The 23,388-nt window shown below is 56.3% G+C and overlaps 5 protein-coding genes across 21 annotated transcripts in view; 3 read left to right on the top strand and 2 right to left on the bottom strand.

Annotated features, from left to right (window-relative positions):
* QRICH1 (glutamine rich 1) overlaps positions 1-2,125 on the top strand; it is a 42,487-nt gene extending 40,362 nt beyond the window's left edge. For all 5 annotated transcript variants that reach the window (XM_055558694.1, XM_055558693.1, XM_055558698.1 and 2 more), the window contains one exon: positions 1,232-2,125. In XM_055558694.1, the coding sequence (XP_055414669.1) occupies positions 1,232-1,424 (193 nt within the window). In that variant the 3' untranslated portion in view covers positions 1,425-2,125. The remainder of the gene's footprint in view (positions 1-1,231) is intronic.
* A 282-nt stretch (positions 2,126-2,407) lies between these two features.
* Positions 2,408-7,289, top strand: IMPDH2 (inosine monophosphate dehydrogenase 2). 4 transcript variants are annotated; one of them, XM_055558707.1, is made up of 15 exons: positions 2,409-2,614; positions 3,051-3,099; positions 3,316-3,417; positions 3,536-3,610; positions 3,949-4,155; positions 4,637-4,724; positions 4,797-4,996; positions 5,078-5,168; positions 5,267-5,362; positions 5,614-5,685; positions 6,334-6,477; positions 6,563-6,707; positions 6,803-6,946; positions 7,028-7,111; positions 7,213-7,288. In XM_055558707.1, the coding sequence occupies exons 1-15, from the start codon at positions 2,517-2,519 to the stop codon at positions 7,232-7,234; spliced, it is 1,617 nt and encodes a 538-aa protein (XP_055414682.1). In that variant the 5' UTR covers positions 2,409-2,516; the 3' UTR covers positions 7,235-7,288. The 4 variants fall into 4 exon arrangements, with proteins under 4 accessions (XP_055414685.1, XP_055414682.1, XP_055414684.1 ...); XM_055558710.1 differs by lacking the exon at positions 3,949-4,155 and having other exon boundaries at positions 2,408-2,614; positions 7,213-7,289; XM_055558708.1 differs by lacking the exon at positions 5,614-5,685 and having other exon boundaries at positions 2,411-2,614; positions 7,213-7,287.
* An 801-nt stretch (positions 7,290-8,090) lies between these two features.
* On the bottom strand, positions 8,091-9,301 carry NDUFAF3 (NADH:ubiquinone oxidoreductase complex assembly factor 3). The gene is made up of 5 exons (XM_055558718.1): positions 9,125-9,301; positions 8,854-9,046; positions 8,629-8,695; positions 8,434-8,534; positions 8,091-8,355 (listed from the first exon to the last, which is right to left on the bottom strand). The coding sequence occupies exons 1-5, from the start codon at positions 9,199-9,201 to the stop codon at positions 8,239-8,241; spliced, it is 555 nt and encodes a 184-aa protein (XP_055414693.1). The 5' UTR covers positions 9,202-9,301; the 3' UTR covers positions 8,091-8,238.
* A 504-nt stretch (positions 9,302-9,805) lies between these two features.
* On the top strand, positions 9,806-15,197 carry DALRD3 (DALR anticodon binding domain containing 3). Of its 8 annotated transcripts, none has more exons than XM_055558703.1 (13): positions 9,833-10,452; positions 12,162-12,412; positions 12,492-12,787; positions 12,917-13,173; positions 13,278-13,357; positions 13,441-13,569; positions 13,815-13,885; positions 13,978-14,039; positions 14,142-14,224; positions 14,326-14,508; positions 14,611-14,704; positions 14,807-14,875; positions 14,962-15,100. In XM_055558703.1, exons 2-12 carry the CDS (start codon positions 12,257-12,259, stop codon positions 14,854-14,856), a joined length of 1,461 nt encoding a protein of 486 aa, XP_055414678.1. In that variant the 5' UTR covers positions 9,833-10,452; positions 12,162-12,256; the 3' UTR covers positions 14,857-14,875; positions 14,962-15,100. The 8 variants fall into 8 exon arrangements, 6 of the variants coding, with proteins under 6 accessions (XP_055414680.1, XP_055414679.1, XP_055414678.1 ...); XM_055558702.1 differs by having other exon boundaries at positions 9,838-10,452; positions 14,585-14,704; positions 14,962-15,197; XR_008706371.1 differs by lacking the exon at positions 14,962-15,100 and having other exon boundaries at positions 9,831-10,452; positions 13,978-14,068; positions 14,628-14,704; positions 14,807-14,868.
* WDR6 (WD repeat domain 6) lies at positions 14,725-23,373 on the bottom strand. Of its 3 annotated transcripts, none has more exons than XM_055558690.1 (7): positions 23,010-23,373; positions 16,694-19,187; positions 16,530-16,613; positions 16,152-16,268; positions 15,945-16,063; positions 15,258-15,853; positions 14,725-15,126 (listed from the first exon to the last, which is right to left on the bottom strand). In XM_055558690.1, exons 1-6 carry the CDS (start codon positions 23,278-23,280, stop codon positions 15,393-15,395), a joined length of 3,546 nt encoding a protein of 1,181 aa, XP_055414665.1. In that variant the 5' UTR covers positions 23,281-23,373; the 3' UTR covers positions 14,725-15,126; positions 15,258-15,392. The 3 variants fall into 3 exon arrangements, with proteins under 3 accessions (XP_055414665.1, XP_055414666.1, XP_055414667.1); XM_055558691.1 differs by having other exon boundaries at positions 14,725-15,148; XM_055558692.1 differs by having other exon boundaries at positions 14,725-15,168.
* Positions 23,374-23,388: the final 15 nt, after the last annotated feature.

Consider the following 23,388-nt stretch of genomic DNA (forward strand, 5'->3'; position numbering starts at 1 on the left):
CTGCTCCCTGCTGGTCCACTTTGGTGGAGGGGGGTGAAGGTAAAGGGGGGAAGGTACAGAGAGGCTGCCTCTGTCACATATTGAGCATATAGCCCTGTGTTTTCCTGGTCTTGACCTTTGGTCACTACACCGTAGGTCTAGGGGAGATCCTCTTCTTGGCTTTTGCTCTTTCTTGCTTCTGCATTTGGGCATATCATCCTCACAACACTGCCAGCAGATCTTTCAACATGGTAGGTCTTACTGTGTTACTTAGATGAAAACCTTCAGTGATTTCCTTTTATTCTACAAAGAAAGACAGTAATCCTAATTACTGCCCTAATTACCACAGGGCCTTTCATGCACGCTCCCTTGCTAACCTCTTGTCCTCATAGCTCTTGGCTCTCTAGTCACACTGCTTTCCTCTACTGAAGGGTATCTTACTCTCCCTTCCTCAAGACCTGTGTACAGAACTTTCCCTGTTGGGCTCACCATGCCACCCCCAACGTTTGGTCAGTTAGTTCCTATTCATCCTATCCATTCTTCCTAAAAGAACTTTATTAGAGAAGTATTTCCAGATTGCCTACCTGTTCCCTCTGGCTGTTTCTTCTGTAGCCCTTACCACTGCTTGTTCTTTTGTCTTTATGTAACTGTTTTGATTGCTGTCTGTCTCCCCTCTTACCTGTAACTACACTTGATTATATGGGAACTCTTCGGTCTTATTCACTTTTTTTAACATCAGCACCTAGTGCAGGCCTGGCACACAGTAGCCCTTGATAAACTTTGAATCAGTGGATGAATAACTGTTAGAGGATGGCATATGCTAAGTACTTAAGAGAAGTACAGCACAACATTGGGGGTGGGCGTGAGTCCAGGTAGAGGCCACAGCATCACAGCAAGCTGAGAAGTCAGATAGATGAAGTTGAGAAATTATCAATGGATGGGGTAGAGGAAACAGCATAAGCAAAGACTTGGAGATAGATAGGTGGTGAAACTGGTTCAGCGTTGGATACGGCTGGACTCAAGTAGCTGAGCCAGGGGAGGCCTAATCAGAAGACTCAGCGTGCGAGGTGGGGAGCAGAAAGTAGGGACATCTTAGAGGTAGTGTGCCCTGGCTGTGGGGAGCTTAGGAGTTATGCCACCATTCTTTCCAGAACTTCCCATCTTTTGTAGATAGCATCTGTCCAGGAGGTTCAAGGTGGGAAGGTTGAGATTATGACGCTTTTACCCAGCTTTTTACCCATATATTCTCCAGCCCCCAGAGTGTGAAAGGCCGGAATGACACCTTTTACCTGACGCCCGAGCCGGTGGTGGCCCCCAACAGCCCAATCTGGTACTCAGTCCAGCCTATCAGCAGAGAGCAGATGGGGCAGATGCTGACTCGGATCCTGGTGATACGAGAAATTCAGGAGGCCATTGCGGTGGCCAGCGCCAGCACCATGCACTGAGAGACCCCTCAGCCATGGTGCATGGGAGACCATCCAGGAAAAAAAACGGACAGACTTTCACACTAAAGAAGAGGCCTCCATTTTTTTTCTTTTCTTTTTTATTGGTGTAGTTATGAAGCCTTTCAGACTGCTTCTGTTTCAAATGTAAAAGGAAACTTTGCCCCCTTGTGCATCTTCATAAACCTGCTGTGGGGACTCCTCAGCCCATAGGGGCTCAGGGTTTCCTGAGAGCCAGATGTCATGGAAAGTTGCTGGCTGACTTTTTTTTGTGTGTGGGGCCTGAGGAAAGGGCTTGGACTGTTAGGAGAAATGTGGCCCCTTCCCTTCCTCCAGAAAGATGGAATTAATGATGGATGGACCCTCCAGGGAATCTCCCCAGCTGGCTTCCACTCTGACTGGCAGACTTCGCTGACCACGGGGGAGCCACGGTCTTTTCTTTCTTCATGCTCAGACACAAACCTAGCATCTTAATGGAAGGAAAATGAGGGGAACTTCAATTATGATTTATTAAAGACAATTTCTATTACACCCTCCTTTATGACAAGTGACATTTTAGATGTTAAAGTAAAAACTTTACCATGCCTTTTTCCCCCCGTACCCTGGCCTAACACTGAGGCCTTAAACCTGAGGCTTCTGTGCCTGATGGAATTCTTGTAACATACACTTGTGTATCATATAAAGATACCACTCTGTTTCTCTTATGTATTCTTAATCTAGTTGTTTATTAAGAATGACAAGCACGTCTTTTCAACATGCTAGTGAACAACGCCTCTTTATTTGGGAGGAGTCTGGCGGGACAGTGGAAGCCAAGCCTTGCCTTTTAATTGCTCAGGGCAAGGTCCTCCGGGAGGGGGTTGCGACGGGAAACAGTCGAACTCCCCGGCGACTCGGTTAGGGCGTACTGTGCGCATGCGCTCCCCCTGCCAGCCCCGCCCTAGAGGCCAATGGGCTCCGCCTTTGCGTGCTGCGTCCTGACGTAAGCGACGCGCATGGCGCAGTGACGATATCGGTGAGTTTATATTCGCGCGGCCCAGAAGACAGAGGCCTCTGCGGCGCAGTCCTTGGAGACACGCGGCTTTTCCCCGCCTAGCCATGGCCGACTACCTGATTAGCGGGGGCACGTCTTACGTGCCGGACGACGGGCTCACGGCACAGCAGCTGTTCAACTGCGGGGACGGCCTCACCTACAAGTGCGGACCTCGCGGGCTCACCTGGGCAAGGAGAGGGGCGGCGCGCTAGGGAGGCCGGATGGGGCCTCCATTGAGCCCGCTTAGGTTGGGCGTGGGGGGAGGGTTCCAGAAATTCCCACTGGTATCTGAGGTTTGGTTTTTCAGGTCTGAAGCGGGCGGGATGGAGAAGGCATCTTGGTAGCGCCCGGGATTTCCAGCCTAGGAACTCAGTTCTCTGGGCACATGGAGTTGTCAGTTTGCCAGGGGTGCTGATGACAGCTGGTGGCAGAAAAGGTCCCCGGTCTCCATCTCTACCTTGTTCTCTACTTCTGCCTTGCTTGTGATATTCGGTTTAGATCATTGCCCTTTCTGCTCAAATGCCTTCAGAGATGATCTGTGAGGATGGCATCGCAGGCTGCCGTAAGCCTAACCCTTATTCCCAATTCCCCTCCCATAGTGACTTTCTCATTCTCCCCGGGTACATCGACTTCACTGCAGACCAAGTGGTGAGTATGGACAGGAGCAGGATCCTGAGTGTCAGGGTTGGATAAGGTGCTGTTGTCCCCTCTCGGCTACCTCAGTAGATTGTGTTTGGGGGTGGATGCCTATGGAAGGGTTTTACTGGCATGCAGGTCATACAGAGCACCTGTTTTGTGGGGAACATGGTACTGCCTTGAGGTATATAAAGTGCTGTTGCACATTAGTCTGTTTTATTTCTTTAGGACCTGACCTCTGCTCTGACTAAAAAGATCACTCTGAAGACCCCACTGGTTTCCTCACCCATGGACACAGTCACAGAGGCTGGGATGGCCATAGCAATGGCGGTGAGCACTACGGTGTGAGGGCAGAAGCAGGGGCCACATCTGTCTTTCCCAGAGGCATACAATCATGACACAGTTTTTTGGTCACTTTTTCCCTGTTTTCTTTCTGTGTATCCTGCAGCTTACGGGTGGTATTGGCTTCATTCATCACAATTGTACACCAGAATTCCAGGCCAATGAAGTTCGGAAAGTGAAGGTCAGAACAGCAAGGATCATGATCATGAGTTCCTGGGAATTTCACGGTGGTGGAGTGGGGTGGGGATGGGTGATCTATTCTCCTCACTTTTTTCTCACTGTGGGGGTTCATTTCCTGAGGAGGAGCCTGAGACTTTGTGTCTTACAGCTGCAGAAGAGGACCACGTGGACAGTGCCTACAGTCCACTCATGTTTCCTAACTCTGGGTTTGAAGTGTTTGTGTGATTGTGATTTGATCCTGTGGCACTGCCAAAGGGGGAGTTGGCACAGATCCCAGGCTTCAGACCAAGAGCTTGATGAAAATGGTTCAGAAGTACCTTTTTTCACCACCCTTTCCAGAAATATGAGCAGGGATTCATCACAGACCCTGTGGTCCTCAGTCCCAGGGATCGCGTGAGGGATGTGTTTGAAGCCAAGGCCCGGCATGGGTTCTGTGGTATCCCCATCACTGACACAGGCCGGATGGGAAGCCACCTGGTGGGCATCATCTCCTCAAGGGACATTGATTTTCTCAAGGAGGAGGAGCATGACCGGCTTTTGGGAGAGGTGGGTAACAGCACATCCAAACCCTGACAGCCCAGAGCTAAAGATTAGAAGGCTTCTATTTCTGTTGCCCAAGTGGCATCTCTGAGGGTGCTAGTGTTCAGGAAGGATGAATGCTCAAGTTTCTGACCCTTTAATAGGACTCCTGCATCCCTTCCCCACCAAAAGCTTTGAATCTGCCAAAATGTTTGCAGGCATACCCCAGTTCTTTGCCACTCCCAGAGGGGGCCAGTGTTCAAGGACCAACTTAAGCCTCTTCTTTGTCATTGCTTTGGTATGGCAATTTCTGTGTCACGTGCTCCATGTACCTGGTGTCGTTTCTACTAAATTCTCTCTTTTGCCAATAGACAGACTGTTGTGTTTACTTGACGAGGGTAGGCTGGATGCAGGTGTCTAAACATGGTGGTGTTTGGAACCTCACCCTTGAGTTTGTTGTGAGACTTGATCTCTTATTGTCCCTCCTCATAACTCTCCTTTCTCATAGATCATGACAAAGAGGGAAGACTTGGTGGTAGCCCCTGCAGGCATCACACTGAAAGAAGCAAATGAAATTCTGCAGCGTAGCAAGAAGGGTGAGTCCTCAAGGTAGGAAGGGTTTAGGAACCAAAGACCAATGTCCTGATTTATGTCTTGCCTACCCTCAGGAAAGTTACCCATTGTAAATGAAAATGATGAGCTGGTGGCCATCATTGCCCGGACAGACCTGAAGAAAAACCGAGATTACCCACTGGCCTCCAAAGATGCCAAGAAGCAGCTGCTGTGTGGAGCAGCCATTGGCACTCATGAGGATGACAAGTATCGGCTAGACTTGCTGTCCCAGGCCGGTGTGGACGTAGTGGTTTTGGTGAGCTGCAGCACAGGCAAGGTGGGGTGGTAGGTGCAGCTGCCATACCACAGTCTCACTGGGGCTACATTTCTGTCCCAGGATTCTTCCCAAGGAAACTCCATCTTCCAGATCAACATGATCAAGTACATCAAAGAGAAATACCCCAGTCTCCAAGTCATTGGAGGGAATGGTGAGACAAGAGGGGGCACTGATGTATATGAGGCGAGAGTTGGGGAGCTAGGTCCCATGTAGATCTTCACATGAGCCTTTCCCTGTTCCTCCCTATAGTGGTCACGGCTGCTCAGGCCAAGAACCTCATTGATGCTGGCGTAGATGCCCTGCGGGTGGGAATGGGCAGTGGCTCCATCTGCATCACTCAGGAAGGTAAGAAAATGCTTTGGCAAGGGCCTCAAAGACCAGGCTTTAGCAGGGCCCTTAGCCCCACATGCCTCAGAGCCAAGTGCTCTTTTGGGAGCTACAGAGTCCTCCAGTAGGGGCAGCCCCAGGGCCACACAGGCCCCTTGGATGGGTAACAGCAAGACAAGCTCTCGTCCTTCACCTGCCACTTCCCCCGCCTGGCCTCCTCGCTCCTGCTCCGTGCCCTCTCTAAACTCTGGTCTGTTTGTTTTATTTAGCGGCTCCCAAGATCCCTCCAGACATAAAGTCCCACAGCCCCAAATGCCCTTCTACTGTCACGGGCTGCTATAGTAAGTCCGGCCCGGCCCACTGGCCCGGCCCAGCTGCCCACTGCCCGGCTGCTTGGTTGACTGTAGCTGTAGCTCCCGGGGTTTGTGGTGCTGACGGGTGGGCAAGGCAAAGTGAATGACAGACCATGGTTTTGGGAGCTGCTCAAGAACACAGCTCCCTCCTCTTCTGGGGTGTTTATAGGGCAGGCCCTTCTCCAGGTAGGCCCTGCTCTGCCCACATCTTCTGCAGTAGGCACAGCTTCAGGACCAACTCTGGGCTTCCCTTTCCACACGACCACTGCCCTGATCTTGCCTGAGCAGCCCACCATGCAGGGAGCAAGGGGTGGGTCTCTGGGTACTAACTGCACGGTGACCCCTACCCCATCTGATACCAGTTGGGTGGGGCTTTCCCGGCTGCTGACTGCACGTGCCTGAGGCTGCCCTGGGCCATGCACACATGCACGCGCACATGCCAAGGGTGAGTGGAGGCCATCACAGCTATTTGTATTATTTAAGGCAGATGGGGCAGCAGCCATCCCAGACAAGACTCTTCTCAACCAGGCTGGTGCAGGTGGAGCTGAGAGCTCCTGGATGCTGATTTGTGGCACCAGAGCCTCTTGTCTGTCCCCACTAACTCCAGCCCTCCATTTGTCCTCCGTGTCTCAACAGTGCTGGCCTGCGGGCGGCCCCAAGCAACAGCTGTTTACAAGGTGTCAGAATACGCGCGGCGTTTTGGTGTTCCTGTCATCGCTGACGGAGGAATCCAAAATGTGGGCCATATTGCCAAAGCTTTGGCCCTTGGAGCCTCCACAGGTGAGACCCAGCACTCAGGAAGCCTGGTGGGACTCTTTTCCTAATGCCATTCAGGGTCTTCCCCCAGCACTCCTTCTGTCCATAGTTATGATGGGTTCCCTCCTGGCTGCTACCACTGAGGCCCCTGGCGAGTACTTCTTCTCTGATGGAATCCGGCTAAAGAAGTACCGTGGTATGGGTTCTCTTGATGCCATGGACAAGCATCTCAGCAGCCAGAACCGATATTTCAGGTGGGACAGGCAGGTCAGTTACCCCTTGCTAATCTTGCACCAGCATCATCATCCATGTTTTGACTTTACCCATGTTTCCCTGGTTCTCCCTGCAGTGAAGCAGACAAAATCAAGGTGGCCCAGGGGGTGTCTGGGGCTGTTCAGGATAAAGGATCCATCCACAAATTTGTTCCCTACCTGATTGCTGGCATCCAGCACTCCTGCCAGGATATTGGTGCCAAGAGTCTGACCCAAGTTCGGTAAGCTTAGGGAGCTGGGACCTTGGGTAGCGGGGCTGGCCCAGGGCCAGCTGTCCACATCTGACATCTGCCCCTCTTCAGAGCCATGATGTATTCTGGGGAGCTCAAGTTTGAGAAGAGAACATCCTCAGCCCAGGTGGAAGGTGGTGTCCACAGCCTCCATTCGTAAGTGGCAACCCTCTCTACTCCTCTGTCCTTGGGATAGAGGTCTCTCCCCTGCCTCCATCCTCATGCCCTCATTTCACAGCTGATTCTTCTGCCTACAGGTATGAGAAGCGTCTTTTCTGAAAAGCGATTATACAGCACACCCCTGTCGATTTTTCAATAAAAGTTTGAAAAAAAGTGATGCCTGATCTTTGAGGTCAACAAGCAGGGGGGGCTCTGCAGCTGCTTCTGTCACAGACACACACACACACACACCACTGTCCTTCCACAGAAGGCCTCTAGCCTTGAGATAAGGATGCTCTAAGGAGCTGGAAGTGGGGGTTGCTAACTAGATTCAAAAGCTCCTTCTAGGGTAACTCAAAAGGCAGTTCAGACCAGCTCTAGCCCCCAAGAGTTTGGTCTCACACTGAGAATCTGACTGTGGGTATTTACAAAGGGTCATGGAAAAGTCCATGGGGCTTTGGACTGGCATCCACAGGACCTCCTGCTAGCCCAAAGTTTGGCCACATGGGACCAGGTTTAGACCCACATATGTTCTCTCAACCTTCCCTGATGGCTTAGTTGGTAAAGAGTCTGCCTGCAATGTGGAAGACCCAGGTTCTATCGCTGGGTGGGGAAGATCCCCTGGAGAAGGAAATGACAACCCGCTCCAGTATTCTTGCCTGGAGAATTCCATGGACAGAGGAGCCTGGTGGGCTGCAGTCCATGGGGTCACAAAGAGTTGGACACGACTAAGTGACTAACACTTTCACTTTTCACGTATTCTCTAATGTAAGTCTCTAAGGGACATCATGGAGGAAGCACAGAGGTCCCCTCAAATCTGTATGTGAGCAAATAGACCTACAGTTTAGAACAGGTGCCTGTATTGCCCCCTGGCCTCTCAGAGGCCAAGCCATGACCCCCTGGTTGGTTCACAACCCCCTCCAAGAACCCATTGAGCCAACAGCTCCTGGCCAGCAACACAGCTAGTAGACAATCAGACAAGCGGCTTAAGTTATTAATTTGCCGGTAAGCAAAACAAGTCTTACAGTGCCAAAGGGGAGGGGCTAGTGAAAGCTCTGGGCACCGCTGCATCCTGCAGAAGGTGACAAGGCCCTCCTGAACAAGTCGGGTTAAGTTCTGGTTGTTCATTCTGCAGCTTGGGCCTGAGATGTGAGTGCAGTCCCTCCAGGTGGGGGAATGAGAGCAGCTCCTGTCACTCGGCCTTCATGACAGAGGAAGTTGAAAGTGGCACAGGCATTGGGCTGCAAAGAGAAAGCTAGCGTCAGCCGGGCCAGGGCTCGGCCTGGGCTCCCCTCCACGATCCCCAGTCCCGGACGTACTGTGTCCTGCACCTCCACCGCGATGCCCCTCTGCCTCATGGCTCGCAGCACGTGGGGCTGCAGCCGCTCAGTCCGGTCTCCAGTGCCCACCACAACAATCTCTAGGAAAGGATAGGCTCGGCTAGTCCACAACCAGCTCGGTCGAGAGGGTGCCTTTCTGGGGCTCAGCACTTCAGCCCTCCCCTCCTCCAATACCTATCCGGGGCTCCAGCATCCAAAAGAGAGAGAAGCTTTCCTCGGTGATGTCCTGGTAGGAACCTACCTGTGTGGGAAGGCGGCAAGTTAAATATAAGCCCACGTAGGTTTTCCCAGAGACCCTGTACCTGCTCCAGAGCGGGATGAAAGAAAAGCCAGGTTTGCTAGGGACAGGCAGGCCCGTGACTCGGGCTCTCGGTTTCCTCACTGTAGGGAAGCGCTCACGTTCCACTGCACCACCGACTGTGGGAGGAGCGCGCAGGGTCCAAACACGCGATTCCCGTTGACCACGAAGCCGCGGCTGCTGTAGCTGTCGATGTACATGGCGAGCGGGGACTCGCGCTGCAGCAGTGAGATGCGCGTCCGTTGATACAGCTCGTCATCCGCCGGCGTGAGCCGATGTCCCCGCCGCGGGGCCCTGCGGAGAGGTACTGTCAGGGGGCCGGGAATGGCCGGCCGTGGGGCGGGTGGTCAGGGACACCGCGTCCGGGCTCACCATGGCAGCTCCGAGGGCGGACTGCGAAGCGCGGGTCGCGCGCGGTATAGGTTCCGAAGCACAAACGCTGCGGCCATGGCGGACCGGCGCGCAGGGAGGCTGGCGCAGGGTCAACGGGGTCGCGGCGTCCCGCAGCCCAGCGCGGCTGCAGCGCCCCCAGCGTCGCGGAGGACGCCGCGCGGCTCGGCCGGCCCTGCGCGGGAGAAGGGAGGGAGCGGGCCAGCGCCCTCGGTCCCAGGAGAGGCCGCGTCCCCCAGCGCGGCTCCGGTGTCAGCACCTGCCGTCCTCCCCGCCCCGGGTGCCCGCAGGCCGCCCTGGGGGAGCCGGACACCTGGAGGCGCGGCCGGCCGCAGGGCACTGCCTGGCCCCCAGCTCTCAGCCATTACGCCGGGCTCCCAGGGCCGGGGGAGGGCGGCCGAGCACCTGTTGGAGTCGCGCACACCTGGCCTGGGCGTGGCGCCCGCCCACAACCCCCAGCCTCTAATCTCGGCTTTAGAGCTTCGGGTTCCGAGGGCGGGGCGGGCAGCTCAGGTTTCCGTCGCTCGCCCTCCGAGTCCCGCCCCTGCCTAACCGTCACCCGCGCGACCGTTGGCGTCGCGGCCGCGAGTCGTACGGGGCGGGGCTGCGCCTGGATTGGCCTCTCCGGAGCCCGAGGGGGCGTGGCTGGGGGTTTCGCCTTAAAATGGCTCCAACTCTGCGCCCGGAGCAAGCGGAAGGGGACGCGTTGCTTGGGAAGTTTAAGCTGCTCGTCGTGACTACCGGGCCAGACCGGACCAGACGGTGAAGTAGACAGTGGCTGGAGCCTCGTCCTGTTGTCGCGCACTTCGCTCGCGCTCCGAGAATCCCGTGCCCCGCCTCTTGAGCCGAATCAGAAGGCCTACTGGCGTGAGAATCGCTGGCGCCCGCGCAGGTTCCAGCATCTCTGCGCGCCCACCGTGTGTTGGCCTCAGGGGCACGTTGCCGCGTCTCCTACCCGCTGGGCCGGGCTGGCGGGAGGCTCGGCACAACCGAGGGCGGTCGCAAGGGGTTTCCGGGAGTCCCGTCGCTGCAGTGCGGGCCGACTGGGCCTCTAGCGCTCCGGGTACTGGCAGCGTCACCGGACAAAGGGCCCTGGGTGCGGGGGAGTCCCCAAGGAGGGTTTACTTCCTCTCCGACCCCACGGGCGCGCTTCCCTCTTGGCTGATCCCGAAGCCCGCCCCACCGCCGTCACTACAGTGGCCCTGCCGGCGTGGGACCAACAGGGCTAACTGTACCCTGCGGATCTAATCCGAATCGAGACCTGATCCCAGGGAAGGCCCCACCACCACACCTGTTGTTTGGGGGCCTAGGTGAGCGGCTTTTTCCCATTCGTCTTGGTTTCACCGTCTACTCCTGGGTCCGCCTCCTGGGATAGGAATGGGGGCTTTTGATTTTCCTAGGGAGAAGGATAATCCTCTCAAACTGCTCTCCCGCCCTCCCCGCCCCGCCATGGCTGGACAGCGGGCAACGGAATCCCAAAAGCAGCTGTTGTCTCCAGAGCATTCCAGCTGCGCTTGGATTTCGTTCCCTGCTCTCCTGCCTGAGCAGCGTCCTGACTCAGGTGGGGTGGGCTAGCCCCTGACCCCCAGACATACTTTATTGGGTCGCTCTGGTTTCCGTCTCTTTCTCAGGTGAGCCCTCAGGCTGGAACTGACAGGCGTAGACGTCAGAGAACCGAGGCGGTGGCCACCTTTGGAGCCCGAGATAGCATTGGCAAGGGAGGGAGGACCCAGGGCCTCCGGATAGGGCTGCAGTGGCGGTGAGTCCTACAGGGCCGCCTCAGCCCGCAGCTCGCTAAAGATAGCCCTTCACTTCCTGGGGTAAAACCACCCTCAACGGTCTTAATGCACTTAGAGTAGCTGAAGTCCCCAGCTTGGCCTCCAGACCCCTAGTCCTGTTAGCAGCCATCCCCTGGTCTTGCTCACGAGGTATGGAAAGCGCTTTGGAATGACACGATCACTCCCGTTGAGTGGGCACCCAAGAAGCCATCGGGAATGTCGTGTCCGCCCAGTGCTCTTTCGGAGCTTCCCAGCGGGGCCTTGCAGCCCTAGCGCAGAAGGGGTTCTTGCCAGGCTTTTCCTGCCCCTGGGTTCCTCTATATTCTGAGCTCTGTGTACTCACTGCTCCAGGGCAGAGGTCAGGGGGTTGTCGGTGCTCTGCTGCAGTGCTCTAGTGCCTCACGTTCCATTCCTATTAAGTAAAGAGAGAACAAGGGTTAAGTGAAGACATTGAGCAGCCCTGATGGGAAAGAGGAAAGAGTTGGTAGAGGAATTGGACGCTCAGAAAACTGTTCTTCAGCTGGGTCTTTTCAGGTCACATTGCTTATTTGACCCACAATGGCTGGTAGTCTAAACCAGGAAATGGGAGGGTCCTTGTTACACTACAACATGTTAAAGGAGAAGCATTAAAAGCTTCTGGAAACTATTATGATGGTTCTAATTATTCAAGATTCAAGAGAAGAAAAACGGCAATTCTATCAGAGTGGACACATTAGGAGTAAGACAACCCCTATCTCAAAGGAGGGAATGCTTGCAAATAACCTGAAACTGAAGACCACAAATTCCCTTTAAAATGTGACTTTTTTTCAGTAGGTCATGAACGTGGCTTTTATATTACCTGCCCTATTTCAGAGTCCACTTGTAACTTTAGGCGTTTTGATCATGTGTGCTTAGTCACTAGTCGTGTCCGACTCTTTGTGACCCCATGGACTGTGGCCCGCTAGCTCCGCTGTCCATGGGGATTCTCCACGCAAGAGAACGAGTGGGTTGCTATTTCCTTCCCCATTGATCATGTGTACATGGAGGAAATGAAACGTAATACAAATACATAAATGTAATAGAGAGAACCTTGCCTGGGCCCCACCGGATTGCGTGGATTCTTTCCCTTGTTGCTACTGCGGGCAACAGCGAGAGAGCCCTAAGTCCGGAGTAGACCCCGAGATTTCTTACCCTAGTCCGGACTAGTCAGGTGGACCACGCGGCTGTAGGGGAGTGAGCGCAACTGTCCACTGTCCACTCAGGAGTCCCTGCCAGTTCCCCGCCCCAACCAATTGGCCTTCCCGGAAATCCCGCCTCGACGTTTTGTTTCCGGTCCCGCCTGCCCCTTCCGGTAGCCATGCGCCTCGGGGTAGAGGAGACGCTGGGAGCCTTGAACTCGGCCTTGGGGCCTGGCGGACCAGTGTGGTTCAAGGAGACGCACGCCCGCCACCTGCGTGCCCGAGACTTCTTGGCACCGCGCCGCGCACTGCAGGCGCGCTTTGGGGACGACCAGGTAGGCGCGCGCATGGCGGGGACGTGGGCCGGAGACAGGTGGGAGCGCAGCGGCCGCTCACCTGCCTGGCTTCCCGCAGGTGCCCGAGGGCGTGGTTCACGCCATCGTTGGCCTACAGGGTCCGGGCGTGGCCCCAGTGTTGTGCTGCGCGCCGACCCCCGCGGGGCTGGCTCTTCGGCTGCAGCGGTCCGTGGTCTTCGAGCGCGTGCTCTGTTCCGTGGCCGCCTATGCCGCGCCCGCCGCCCCCACCGCCCCTACCCCGCGCATCGTCCTGCACTGCCCGGCGCTGCGCGGCAGCCCCAGCGCCCTCCGCCTGAGCCAGCTCCGTGCCGTGCTTGTGGCGGACCACCTGGCGCGAATTCTGCAAACTCACAGGTGAGTGGGGCCCAGAACGAAGGTGCGCGATGGCTTTAGGCGGGGGCAGGCCGCACCGCTCTGCGAATGGGAAGTCGGAGCGGGCTGAGCCAGGTGCTCAGGTTGAGGCGGCCGTCTCGCTTCTCGCAGGGTGAGTGTGCGCCGAGTCCCCGCTGTGCGGGACCCGCACATGACGACTTTCCTGCAGCAGCTGCGGGTGGACTGGCCCGAGGTCTCAGAGAAAGCCTCGACCGAAGCCCTGAGGAATCGCGCGATTGCAGAGCTCTCCCCTGCCGGTGATGCTGGAGCCCTGCCCCCTGGCACCCTGGGTCTAGTGTGCCTGAAGGAACTAATGGAAGAACGGGGACGCACAGCTGGCTATGACCCCAATGTGGACAGCTGTCTGGGTAGGCCTGGGACCTAGGGGCCAGAAAGTCGGGACGCCGCCACCGCCCCCTCCCCCCCACCCCCGCACTCCCGGGCCAGCCTCAGCCGTGTGTTCTCTCCCCAGTGACGGAGGATCTGCTCTCTCTGCTGGCCGAGCTCCAGGAGGCTGTGCAGGCTGGGGCCGTGGGCAGCTCCCTAGGCCTGGTTAGTGACTGCTGCCCCACCCTGGTATGCTTCTGGCAATCCAGGTGTAGTGTATCCCCCACAGTGACTGTCCTACCCCACAGGCTGCAGCCCCAGATGCTGGTGCAGATAGCTACGTGGTCCTACACGTAGTGAGCTGTGAGGAGGAGTTCCAGCAACAAAAGTTGGATCTGCTCTGGTGGAAGTTGGATCATCAGGCTCCTCTCACACAGGTAGGTTAGTGATGGTAACCTTCCCACAGCAACCTCAGAGGACTCCTTAAAACCCACTTGTTAGCTGATGGGTCCAGAAGGTGACACCTGACCGTGACGGGGACCTTAGGCACATGCAGCAGGCGCTAGGAGAGGGCTCTGGACTTGAGACAGAGTCTTAAGGTTGGAAGCTCGGGGAGTCCAGGAACACGTTTAGGTTCTTGGAGGGTATCATCAGTGGCTGACCCCTGCTATCTTCCTGACAGAAGCACCTGGTCTGTGGCCCAGTGAAAGTAGCTGGTGCGCCCAGCACCCTGACTGCCCCCGAGTACTACGAGTGAGTGAGGCTGGAAGGCAGGTCACCGCGCCAGGCCGGTGGAGGTGGGGGGACTCTGCCCACCAGTCCTCCTCATTCCCTTCTCAATGCAGGCTCCGGCACACCCAGGTGTGCAAGGCGTCATCACTGAAGCATGGCAAGGACCTGGAACAAGGTGCACCTGGGGGACCTGCTGTGCTTCCGGTAGGGGGAGGTCATTTGCACACATGCCCCTTGTTCTCTGCCTGCAGAGACTGACTGATCCGTACTCTCTCAGACGCAGCCTGGACGGATATCTTCAGGGTTCTCTCTGTGGCCACCGTTAAATTTGAGATGCTCAGCACAGCCCCCCAGAGTCAGGTGAGCCTGGGCATCTTGCCAGACCAGGGCTGGGGGTTGGAGTTGGGGGACAGGCTGTGCGGTGGCAGTCCTCCCCGTGCAGCTGTGCCTTTATTCTTCAGCTTCACCTGGCCCTGGCTGACAGCAGCATTTCTACCAAGGGCAGCAAAAGTGGCACCTTTGTCATGTATAATTGCGCACGTCTCGCCACCCTCTTTGAGGGTTACAAGTGTAGCATGGAACAAGGTCTGTACCCCACCTTCCCGCCTGTGAGCAGTCTAGACTTCTCCCTGCTGCGTGATGAGGTGAGCACCCCTCCTGGGTAGCTGGCATGTGTAGGAAGCTCGGGCCTTTCCCTCCCAGCGCCCTTCTCCCCCACAGGGTGAGTGGTTGCTACTCTTCAACAGCATCCTCCCCTTCCCAGACCTGCTGAGGCAGATGGCAGCCCTGACCCTGACCCGCACCGCCCCAGGGCTTCACATCACTGCGCGCACAGAGACGGTGAGGACGGAAGAGCAGACTCACTGCACACACTGTTCTTTATTCTGATCCGGGGACAAAAGGAGGGGTGGGCCAGGGCCTCAATTTGGTCTCTGTGTCTAGGTATGCAAGTTCCTGGTCCAGCTCAGCATGGACTTCAGCTCATACTATAACCGGGTACACATCTTAGGGGTAAGTGCACAGCAAAAGGGCAGATGGGGGTGGGTGGTACAGGGAAAAGCAAAGGATGAGACCAGCAGCCTCCTCCTCTTCTCCAGGAGCCTCGGCCACACTTGTTTGGTCAGATGTTTGCCCGTCTGCAGCTTCTGCGGGCCGTGCGAGAAGTGCTCCACGCTGGGCTGGCCATGCTGGGTCTCCCTCCGCTGAGTCACATTTAAGGCCACAGAGGCCTTAGAATCCAGGAATGTCCACCAAGTCAGCAACTGAAAGGGGCGGGGGGCAGATCTGGATTTGTTTTTAGCAATCTGGAGCCAAAATAAATTGTGTGACAAGGTTTTGTCCCGTGGTGGGAGTGGGGCGTATTCTTGGTCTGTCCAGGTGGCATCCTACTCACCTTCAGCTCCTGCTCTGAAGTCAGGGACCCGCGGCTGCCTCTTCCTCCCCTCTGGGCACACCAGGCATGGGCACAGACAGTCACTCTGTCTGTGAGCAGGGCCCATGCCCAGCGTGCCGGCCACCGCGGGATGTCTTAGTCGTACCAGTTGTAGACCTCAAGGCCCTGGCCCCCCAGAGCACAACGGTGGCCAAACTCGGGGCTCACGGGCCAGCAGTCCATGTCGGCCACATCTGCTACGTGGTACACTGTGCTGTTCATAAAGGTGGGTTCACCATGCCCCAAACGCCAGAAGGTCAGCCGTTGGTCGATGGAGGCCGAGACCATGAGGCTGGGGCTTAAGATCTTGAGGCCTGTCACGTGGGCAGCGTGCGCACAGGGGACGGAGTGCTCCTCTAGCACTTGCAGCTGCGGCAGCAGCTCAGCACCCCCCACCGCCGCCTCCAACTCCGGCATCTCCACGGCAAGCACAAAGACGTGGAGGGAGCCGTCCTCACTGCCGCTGGCCACGAGGTGGCCCTCACGGGTGGGCAGGGTGTGCAGGCTGTTGACACCACAGCTGTGAGCCTGCACAGTCAGGCAGGGGCTGCCCAGCTCTGGAGGAAGAGGAGAGGACAGCTGTCGGGACCCAGCCCGCCACACGGCTGAGTGCGTGCGGGCGCAGCCAGTGGCAGTGCAGCTACTCACGGAAGGGCAGCCCAGGGTCCGCTGCAGCCTCCAGGGCAGGGGGGCCTTGGTCCAGCATGGTGGTGAGGTCCCAGAAGGCCACGCTGCCGTCGGTGGCTGCACTGCACAGGAACAGCCTCCTGGAAACCAGACAGCAGCTGAGTGAGGGAAACGGAAAGCAACAGGAGGCCCCCAACCCATGTGGGACCGCCACACAGGCCCTCTCACCGCCGCTGATTGGGTGCCTCGTGTGTGAAGGCGTGCACCTTGAGGACACAGCGCTTGTGGTGGAAGGTTTCAGCCAGCAGCTGCAGTCGCCGCCCAGAGTCCTGCAAGTGAAAGAGTCTGGGGTGCGGGGGGTAGTCCAGCTCAGAAGCCACTCTGAACATCTGTACACCCTTTCGTTTGCCTCCAGGTTTCTTGGGTCCTATACACTAAGAAGCCCCAGCCCCTGCACCACAGACCAGTATTGGTTTATGACCTGTTAGGAACCAGACCAGGAAGTGAACAGAACTATCTCATCCCCACCCATTGCCCCCACCCACTGTGGAAAAATGAACTGGCCCCTGGTGCCAAAAAGGTTGGGGACCAGTGCTTTACACTCACCTCACTGCCCCATCACTACAGGCAGCAGCCACAAGCGGGCCAAGGCCAGGCCGGTCCAGCTCACACACAGCTAGGGACATGTACCTGCGGGGACAAAAGACAGACGTCACTCGGAGCCTGGCCTTGCGTGCCCAGCCCTCGCTGCTGTCGGGAGTGCACCTCACCTGGTCTCAGGGTCCACCTTGATCATCCGGTGCCGGTGGCGCTGCCGGTCCCAGTATTCATCGAGACGGTGTGATGAAAGGTGCATGACGTGGCAGGCAAGACGGCTTGGGGGGCTGGGGTCTGGGGTGACCATGATTGTGAAGCAGTGCATCTCAGCCCTGCCCCCCGCAGATACCACATGGGCGGTCAGGCCTGGCCGAGGATCCTGAGGGCCACCTGGGGTGCCAACACCCCACACAGCCACTGCACGCACTGAGGAGATGTGGTTACAGACCGCTGTGAGCGCATGGGCTGAGCCTGTGGCTGTGGGGAGCGCCAGGACACAGACGGTGGTGTCCTCACTGCACGTGATCACGATGTCGATCAGGCCAGGGCCCTCACTGCCGGGCGCGACAGGCTCGCCGGGCTCCGGGTGGTCAGGCTGCAGGAAGCTCGGCACCCCAGACTCAGGCCCCAAGGTGATGCTGCCCACACGCTTTACACAAGTAATCTCCCGGCCATGCAGGCTCTCCCGGAGAATCACATGTGGCCGCGTGCAGCCACCCAGAGCCCGGTAGAGCATCACGTCGCCATCCTTGAGGTAGGCGAAGGCCATGGCCGCCTCGGTGTCAGAGAAGGCCCAGGAGCGGTGCCCTCCGCCACAATTGATGATGTGCAGCTTCTCATGTGAGCGGGGGCTCCACACCACGAACTCATTGGCATGGAAACCCAGGATGACCATGTTCCCATCGGCCACCATACGGACCCCAGCCACCCAGTTCATCCCCCGACAGGGCTTTTGCCTTAGCACTGGCTGGAGCTGCCCGCCTCGCACAAAGAGCTGGTAGTAGGAACCGTCACGCCCTGTGGTGTACACGTAGCCACCGTGGCAGGTGACTGAGGTCACACCCTGTTTCCCGTGCAGAGAAGGGAGGGTGGACACAGGGCCCCACTCAGCCAAGGAGGGCTCCCCCTCACCACTGCCTGCTCTGGGCGCTGAGGTGATCGCTCCAACCTTGCTCACCACCCCAAGATCCTTGAGCAGATCTGGTCGGGAGGGGTACAGCAACACAGAGCCCCGGCGGTCCCCACACACCAGGAAGTCGCCTGGGGGGAGGAAGGCACTGCACGTGTGCCACCTCTGCTTGCTTGGAGGCAGGAGGTAGCGGCAACGTTCCTTGACAAAGATGGCCTTGCCAGAGGGCGCCGCAGAGATCTCCAGGCAAGCCACCACGCCGCCAGGGCCCGATGCTAGCAACAGAAGCTCCTCGTAGCCTCTCAAGGCCCAGCTCAGGCTGTGCACCTTCCCTGGGAACAGGGTCAGGTCCACAGCTGCAGTCGGAGTGTTGATGGGTACAACCTTGACACGCCCTTCCCCGTTGGCCAGGGCACACAGTCCGAAGCCCTCGGGACCAGGGGCTGCCTCCAGGAGGCAGTAGGACTGAAAGCGCTTGTCCTCCAGCAGCTGCTCCCAGCACTTGACCTCGAGGTCATAGAGGTACAGGGCCCCTGCGTCAGTCACGGCCAGTACTCGCCACGAGCCAGCCAGCGTCACAGCCTTGAGGACACCTGGCCTGCTGTGGGACTTGAAGGAGAGCGCGAAGACTCCCGAACCTGGGTGCCCACGCCCTACCAGGTGCCACAGCCGGATGCCTGAGTCATCACCCCCAGTGATCACCCAGGCCTGCCTCTCATGGGCCGCTAGGGCACGGATCCCACGGCCCTGGTGGCCCCGAAAGGCCTGGAGGATTTCACCTTCATGGCTCCACACCAAGCACACACAGTCTTCTCCTGCACTGATAAGGTAATTCTCGAGGAGCTTGACCTGCCAGACACGGGCGCTGTGCCCAAAGCAGTGCCCAATATTCTGGACCCGGCCCCCGGGAACCCGCAGGTCACCCACCTTCCAAATGCGAACGCTTCGATCCTCAGAAGCTGTGGCCAGTAAGCCCTTGCTTTCTAGGTAAGACATGCTGAAGATGACCCCCACGTGCCCACTGACCCGTCGGTCGGGGGCTACGGGCTTATCGTCTTTTAGAGCAGCTGCTGGGTACCAGACCAGGAGCTGGTTGGAAACAGCGCCAGCCACTACGGTCAGCTCCTTCCAGGTGTCTCCGATCAGACAGGCCGAGGAGAGGGTGCACCTATCTGTGCAGGGCACATCCTGCAGGCTGCACCCTACCACGGGGTCATACAGCACCACCGAGTTGTGGCCCAGGGCCAAGGCAATGTTCCCCTCGAGCCAACGGGCATCCCAGATCCAATCGGACATGTTCCACAGGCCAGAGCGCCACAGCTCCCGGAAGCGGCCCTGTCCCCAGCTAATTTTCACAATTCGGAGGCCCTTGCTGCCAAACGCCGCCACCATGACCTCCGAGTCAAGGTCTCCGTTGGGTTCTGGTCGCACTCGGAACCCATGGATAAGATAGTGGCCAAGCAGGTTCTGCACTCGCTTCATCATCCGCAGATGTCCACCGAAATCCAAGGTGTATACCAGGACATCTGGCCCCTCACCTGGACAGAGGCGAAGAGCCACATCAGAACCCCTCCTCTAATTCTCATGGGCCAAGAAGAGACAGGGAGCAAGGGAATTGCTCAGCAGGTAGCTTATGAACGTATTAGGTCACTCAATCCTGCAGGCTTGAGCTTGCTCTCAGAGTTTGCTCTCAGCTTCAGCTGTATTCTCAGCGCTCTCTCTGAGCCCCTTGTCAGTTACCCATGACACTCAGCTCAACCATGAATTCGTCAAACTCCCATCTCCTCCTCATCCCACCGAACTTCTCATGCTTCAGATGGGAATCCTCAGTTTTAGTCCTCAAATCCTCGGCCTCACTTGACCTTCTTCACACTAACTCCTCCCCTAGGAAACAGGCACACTGATAAGTCAAGCATTCCACCTTTGGACCACAGCAGAACCCCTCCTGATTTCCAGGAGCTTCTCTGTATCTCAGAAGATGTGAGCACATTCAATAACAGTGGGGAGAGGCAGCCCGCAGTTTGGAAGCAGACACTCCTGTGAGCCTCAGCTGCCGCCTGGCTGCCCTGCAGGCTTGTTCATCTACTAGCTCATCCTCAAGTTCGCTCCATGCTCCTCACCCCAGTGACCTAATATTACCATCCTCTGCCCAACCCCAGCCCCATATTGGGAAGCCCATCTCTAATCTCCAAATTCTGGAGATTTCACTTTCTAAAGAGCTTGCAAATCCAATCGACCACAGTGACTTCGGTCCAGGACATACCTCTTAACTAGAGATGACAGTAGCAATCCCTCATGCTATTCCCAGCCTGCAATCTCAATCTTTTGACAGTCAATAAACATTTATTTGAGAGATTCCTGGCATTCCAGTGGTTAGGACTTGGAGCTTTCACTGCTGGGGCCTGGGTTTGATCCCTCATTGGGGAACATCTCGCAAGCAGTGTGGTCCAGCCAAAAAAAAGGTGTTTGTTGTTTTTTTAATTTAAATTTTTTAAATTTAATTGTCTGATTATAAACCAGACAATGAACAATATGCTGGAGTAGTGAATAAAACCCTGCTTCTGAGGATTAGGCAGATGTTAAACACTATCACACAACAGATAGCAAAAAAAAAAAAAAAACCCACATGAAAAGCTCAACATCACTATCGGAGAAATGCAAATCAAAACTACAACGAGGTTATCACTACACCAGGCAGAATAATCATCAAAAAGTTTTACAAACAGGGAATTCCCTGGTGATCCAGCAATTATGACTCTGTGCTCTCAATGCCGAGGGCCTGAGTTCAACCCCTGGTCTGGGCTGAGCACTAAGAGCCCACATGCCATAGGGTGCAATCAGAAAGCTTTTAAAGATACAAATGAGCTTATTTACAAAACAGAAACTGACAAGTTTCAGAAACCAACTTAGGGATACTGAAGGGGAAACATGGTAGTTACTGAAGGGGAAATGTGGTAGGCAAGGGATAAATTAGGAGTTTGGCATTAACATATACACACTACTATATAAAAAACAGGTAACCAACAAGGACCTACTGTATAGCACAGTCTGTTTCTAAGACCTGACACAGCCAAATAAACAAATATTTAAGCTCTATAACAGTATCACACAGGTACACTACATAGTTCTCATTTTGATATGTTCCAGGAAAGAACTATATAGGTTGCTTTAAGAATATGAAACGAGGGAGGGACTTCCCCAGTGTTTCAGTGGCTAAGACTGTGCTCCCCACGCAGAGGGGTTCGATCCCTAGTCAGGGAACTAGATCCCATAAGCTGCAATGAAGACCAAACACTCTATGCGCTGCAGCCAAATTAAAAAAACAAAACAAAAAGACAAAAAAACAAAATGGGAAAGCTACTCTAGTGGTTCTCAACAGAGGGACACTTTCCCTCCAGAAGACACATGGCAATGTCTGAGGACACTTTAGGTTGTTACAACTGGGAGCTGTGTGTGCTACTGGCATCTAGTGGAGCCTCAGGATGCAGTTACATCCTACAATGTAGACAGCCCTTCACACAAAGCATGACATGATCCAACAAATCACTAGAGGTGAGACCGGGAAACCCTGGTCTAATCTAAGCAGACTGGGTGACTGCCAGGGGAAGCTGACTTGAGAACATAACATTTAGGTGCAGCAATCAAGAATCAGCAGTTGTTAGTCAAAGGACGAACAGGCAGGAGGGAGAGGGCTTGAACCTTTCTTTCCAGAGGAAGCATCAATTTTGAGGCCCCTGAGATGAGCTCGAGCTTTGGGGAACATGGCTAGAACAGGAAACAAAAGGTTCAAGGATGAGCTCAAGAGAATGCTACTGAGGGGGTTGGGGAGGCATAGCTGCATGGCCTCAAATGATGGCAATAAAGGTAGAAAAAGACACGCACATGCTACATGTATGAAGTGCAGCATCAACCAGGCTGGCTTGGCGGGTGAGAGAGGCAGATTCTCCGGCTTGGGCACCTGCATGGCTGATATTCCCCCACCTGAGCTCGAACACCAGCAGGAGTATTCCAATTTGTAGGCCCTTGTGCACTTGAGCCTGGCACTCACATGAGAACAGGGCTGGGGATTCAGGCTATAGGTTCACAGGGGTGGGATTTGAGAACTGTCAATAGAAAAGTCACTTTGGAAATAATGGAAGTAGGTGAATTCACTTTAAAAGCTTACTAAACTAAATTTCACAAGCCATTGCCCTGCTTAAAACTTCTCAGTCAGGCTTCACCAATGGGGCTTTATGCCCCTAAAGGTAAGTCAGATCGACGGCTGAAATGGACTGGTCTCTGCTCATTTCTCCAGCCTCTTCACCTAGACAAGCCCTTCCGCTCTGCCTGCTAAATCCTCCCAAGAACGGCCTCTTTTCCATAAAGTGGCAAATTCTGTCTTAAATTCTGTTTTCCCCGAGTTTACTCTTGTGGTTCTTCAGTTTTCTGCCTACCTATTCCCTCCTCCAGGAGCCTTAGGAGTTTAGCTCACGGTAGGAACCTTGGGCTCCCAGAGCCTTCACAGCAAATCAAAACTGGGTCATCGCCCGCCCTAATCTCCCACCCCCATACATCCACCCCTCTTAGGACTCGGAGCAGCTCACTCAAGGCTTGCCAGCCAGTGCCCTGCCTTGCGACCCTTATTAAACTCAGCAGCTCTAACATAAATCACTAGCACTAGCTTCCAGTCGGACTCCACCGCTCTATGGGGCTCTGTCGCCTCGGGTCCCTGTCCTTTGCTACCCGAGCCGACCCTCCTCAGAAGAGGCACTGACATGGGATTTCCTGGACTCCAACCATCTCGGGAGGGGCCTCAGCCTCCGCCTCCCCGAGCACTGGCCTACTCAGAAAGGTCTCATCCTCGGTTTCCCGCGACTCCATGCTGCTCAGAGGCTCTTCACCCCCACCATCTAGGGAAGAGCATCACTCACCCCTCTCTCACACTCGAGAAGCCACACCCCCTTCTGGGCTTGGCCCACCCCCTAAAGGCCACGCCCCGGACCCTGGACTCGCCCACTGGGGGCTTTATCACGGAGCTCCCCCCGCATCCTCGCTGGAACGATGAAGCCCCTGCCCGACTCGTCCACAAGCGTCTCTTATTCCCTTCCCCCGCCCCCCCCCGCCGACCGCGTTTCCCTGCACCTTTCTGCCGCCCCCAGCCGCCCTCTCCGCATCACCTGCAGTTTCTGAAAGGCCTCGGGAACCACCGCAGCTCTTTGTTTCCTGGGCTCCTCAGGCTGCGCTTCAGCCCCGCCATGCCGTGGGTTCCCGCCCGCCGCCCGTCCTCCTCCTACACGGGGCATCCCTTTGTTCTTAAGGCCCCTCCCCAGGCGAGCGTTCTGTTTCTTCTCCGCTAGCCCGCGCCTCGAACCACAACTCACCCGCCAACAGCCGCTCCCCCACGCACTCCAGACCCGTGACCGGGAGGAGTATGAGCTCCGAGGTTGCCCGCGGCCAAACGTAGTCCTCGTGAGCGTCCATGGCGGTCCCCCGAGCCGCTGCAGCTGCCACGGCCAAGAAAGGAGCAGAGCTCTCGCGATACGAGCCTTCCCGCGTGCTGCTGCGCTGCAGCTCTACGGCGCCCGTAGCAACAGGTAGCAGAGGCAGGGGCGGCCGCCGCCTAGGTCCAATGACGACCGCCCTCCGCCCCATGCCGTCCGGCTGGGATTGGCCGGGCCGAATCGCCCCCGTCACATGACGTACAACAAGCCCCACCCCCGGCCGCGGCGCCCCGCCCCGCCCACTGTACCTACAGTCTAC

The sequence above is a fragment of the Bubalus kerabau genome, chromosome 20 (assembly GCF_029407905.1).
Source record: "Bubalus kerabau isolate K-KA32 ecotype Philippines breed swamp buffalo chromosome 20, PCC_UOA_SB_1v2, whole genome shotgun sequence".
In the NCBI taxonomy this organism is placed as follows: domain Eukaryota; kingdom Metazoa; phylum Chordata; class Mammalia; order Artiodactyla; family Bovidae; genus Bubalus; species Bubalus kerabau.

What these genes read in the sequence shown, in the direction of transcription:
- NDUFAF3 (XM_055558718.1), bottom strand. Translation starts at nt 9,201, where the DNA reads ATGGCCGCAGCGTTTGTGCTTCGGAACCTATACCGCGCGCGACCCGCG. An exon ending in AGTCGGTGGTGCAGTGGAAC is followed by an intron (nt 8,696 to 8,853) that starts GTGAGCGCTTCC and finishes CTTCCCACACAG; the next exon opens with GTAGGTTCCTACCAGGACAT. An exon ending in GATGCTGGAGCCCCGGATAG is followed by an intron (nt 8,535 to 8,628) that starts GTATTGGAGGAG and finishes ATCCTTTCCTAG; the next exon opens with AGATTGTTGTGGTGGGCACT.
- DALRD3 (XM_055558700.1), top strand. Translation starts at nt 12,257, where the DNA reads ATGCGCCTCGGGGTAGAGGAGACGCTGGGAGCCTTGAACTCGGCCTTG. An exon ending in CAATGTGGACAGCTGTCTGG is followed by an intron (nt 13,174 to 13,277) that starts GTAGGCCTGGGA and finishes TTCTCTCCCCAG; the next exon opens with TGACGGAGGATCTGCTCTCT. An exon ending in GCACAGCCCCCCAGAGTCAG is followed by an intron (nt 14,225 to 14,325) that starts GTGAGCCTGGGC and finishes TTTATTCTTCAG; the next exon opens with CTTCACCTGGCCCTGGCTGA.
- IMPDH2 (XM_055558707.1), top strand. Translation starts at nt 2,517, where the DNA reads ATGGCCGACTACCTGATTAGCGGGGGCACGTCTTACGTGCCGGACGAC. An exon ending in GGGGACGGCCTCACCTACAA is followed by an intron (nt 2,615 to 3,050) that starts GTGCGGACCTCG and finishes CCCCTCCCATAG; the next exon opens with TGACTTTCTCATTCTCCCCG. An exon ending in GGTGTCCACAGCCTCCATTC is followed by an intron (nt 7,112 to 7,212) that starts GTAAGTGGCAAC and finishes TTCTGCCTACAG; the next exon opens with GTATGAGAAGCGTCTTTTCT.
- WDR6 (XM_055558690.1), bottom strand. Translation starts at nt 23,280, where the DNA reads ATGGGGCGGAGGGCGGTCGTCATTGGACCTAGGCGGCGGCCGCCCCTG. An exon ending in GAGGCACCCAATCAGCGGCG is followed by an intron (nt 16,064 to 16,151) that starts GTGAGAGGGCCT and finishes TCTGGTTTCCAG; the next exon opens with GAGGCTGTTCCTGTGCAGTG. An exon ending in GGACCCTGGGCTGCCCTTCC is followed by an intron (nt 15,854 to 15,944) that starts GTGAGTAGCTGC and finishes CTCTTCCTCCAG; the next exon opens with AGCTGGGCAGCCCCTGCCTG.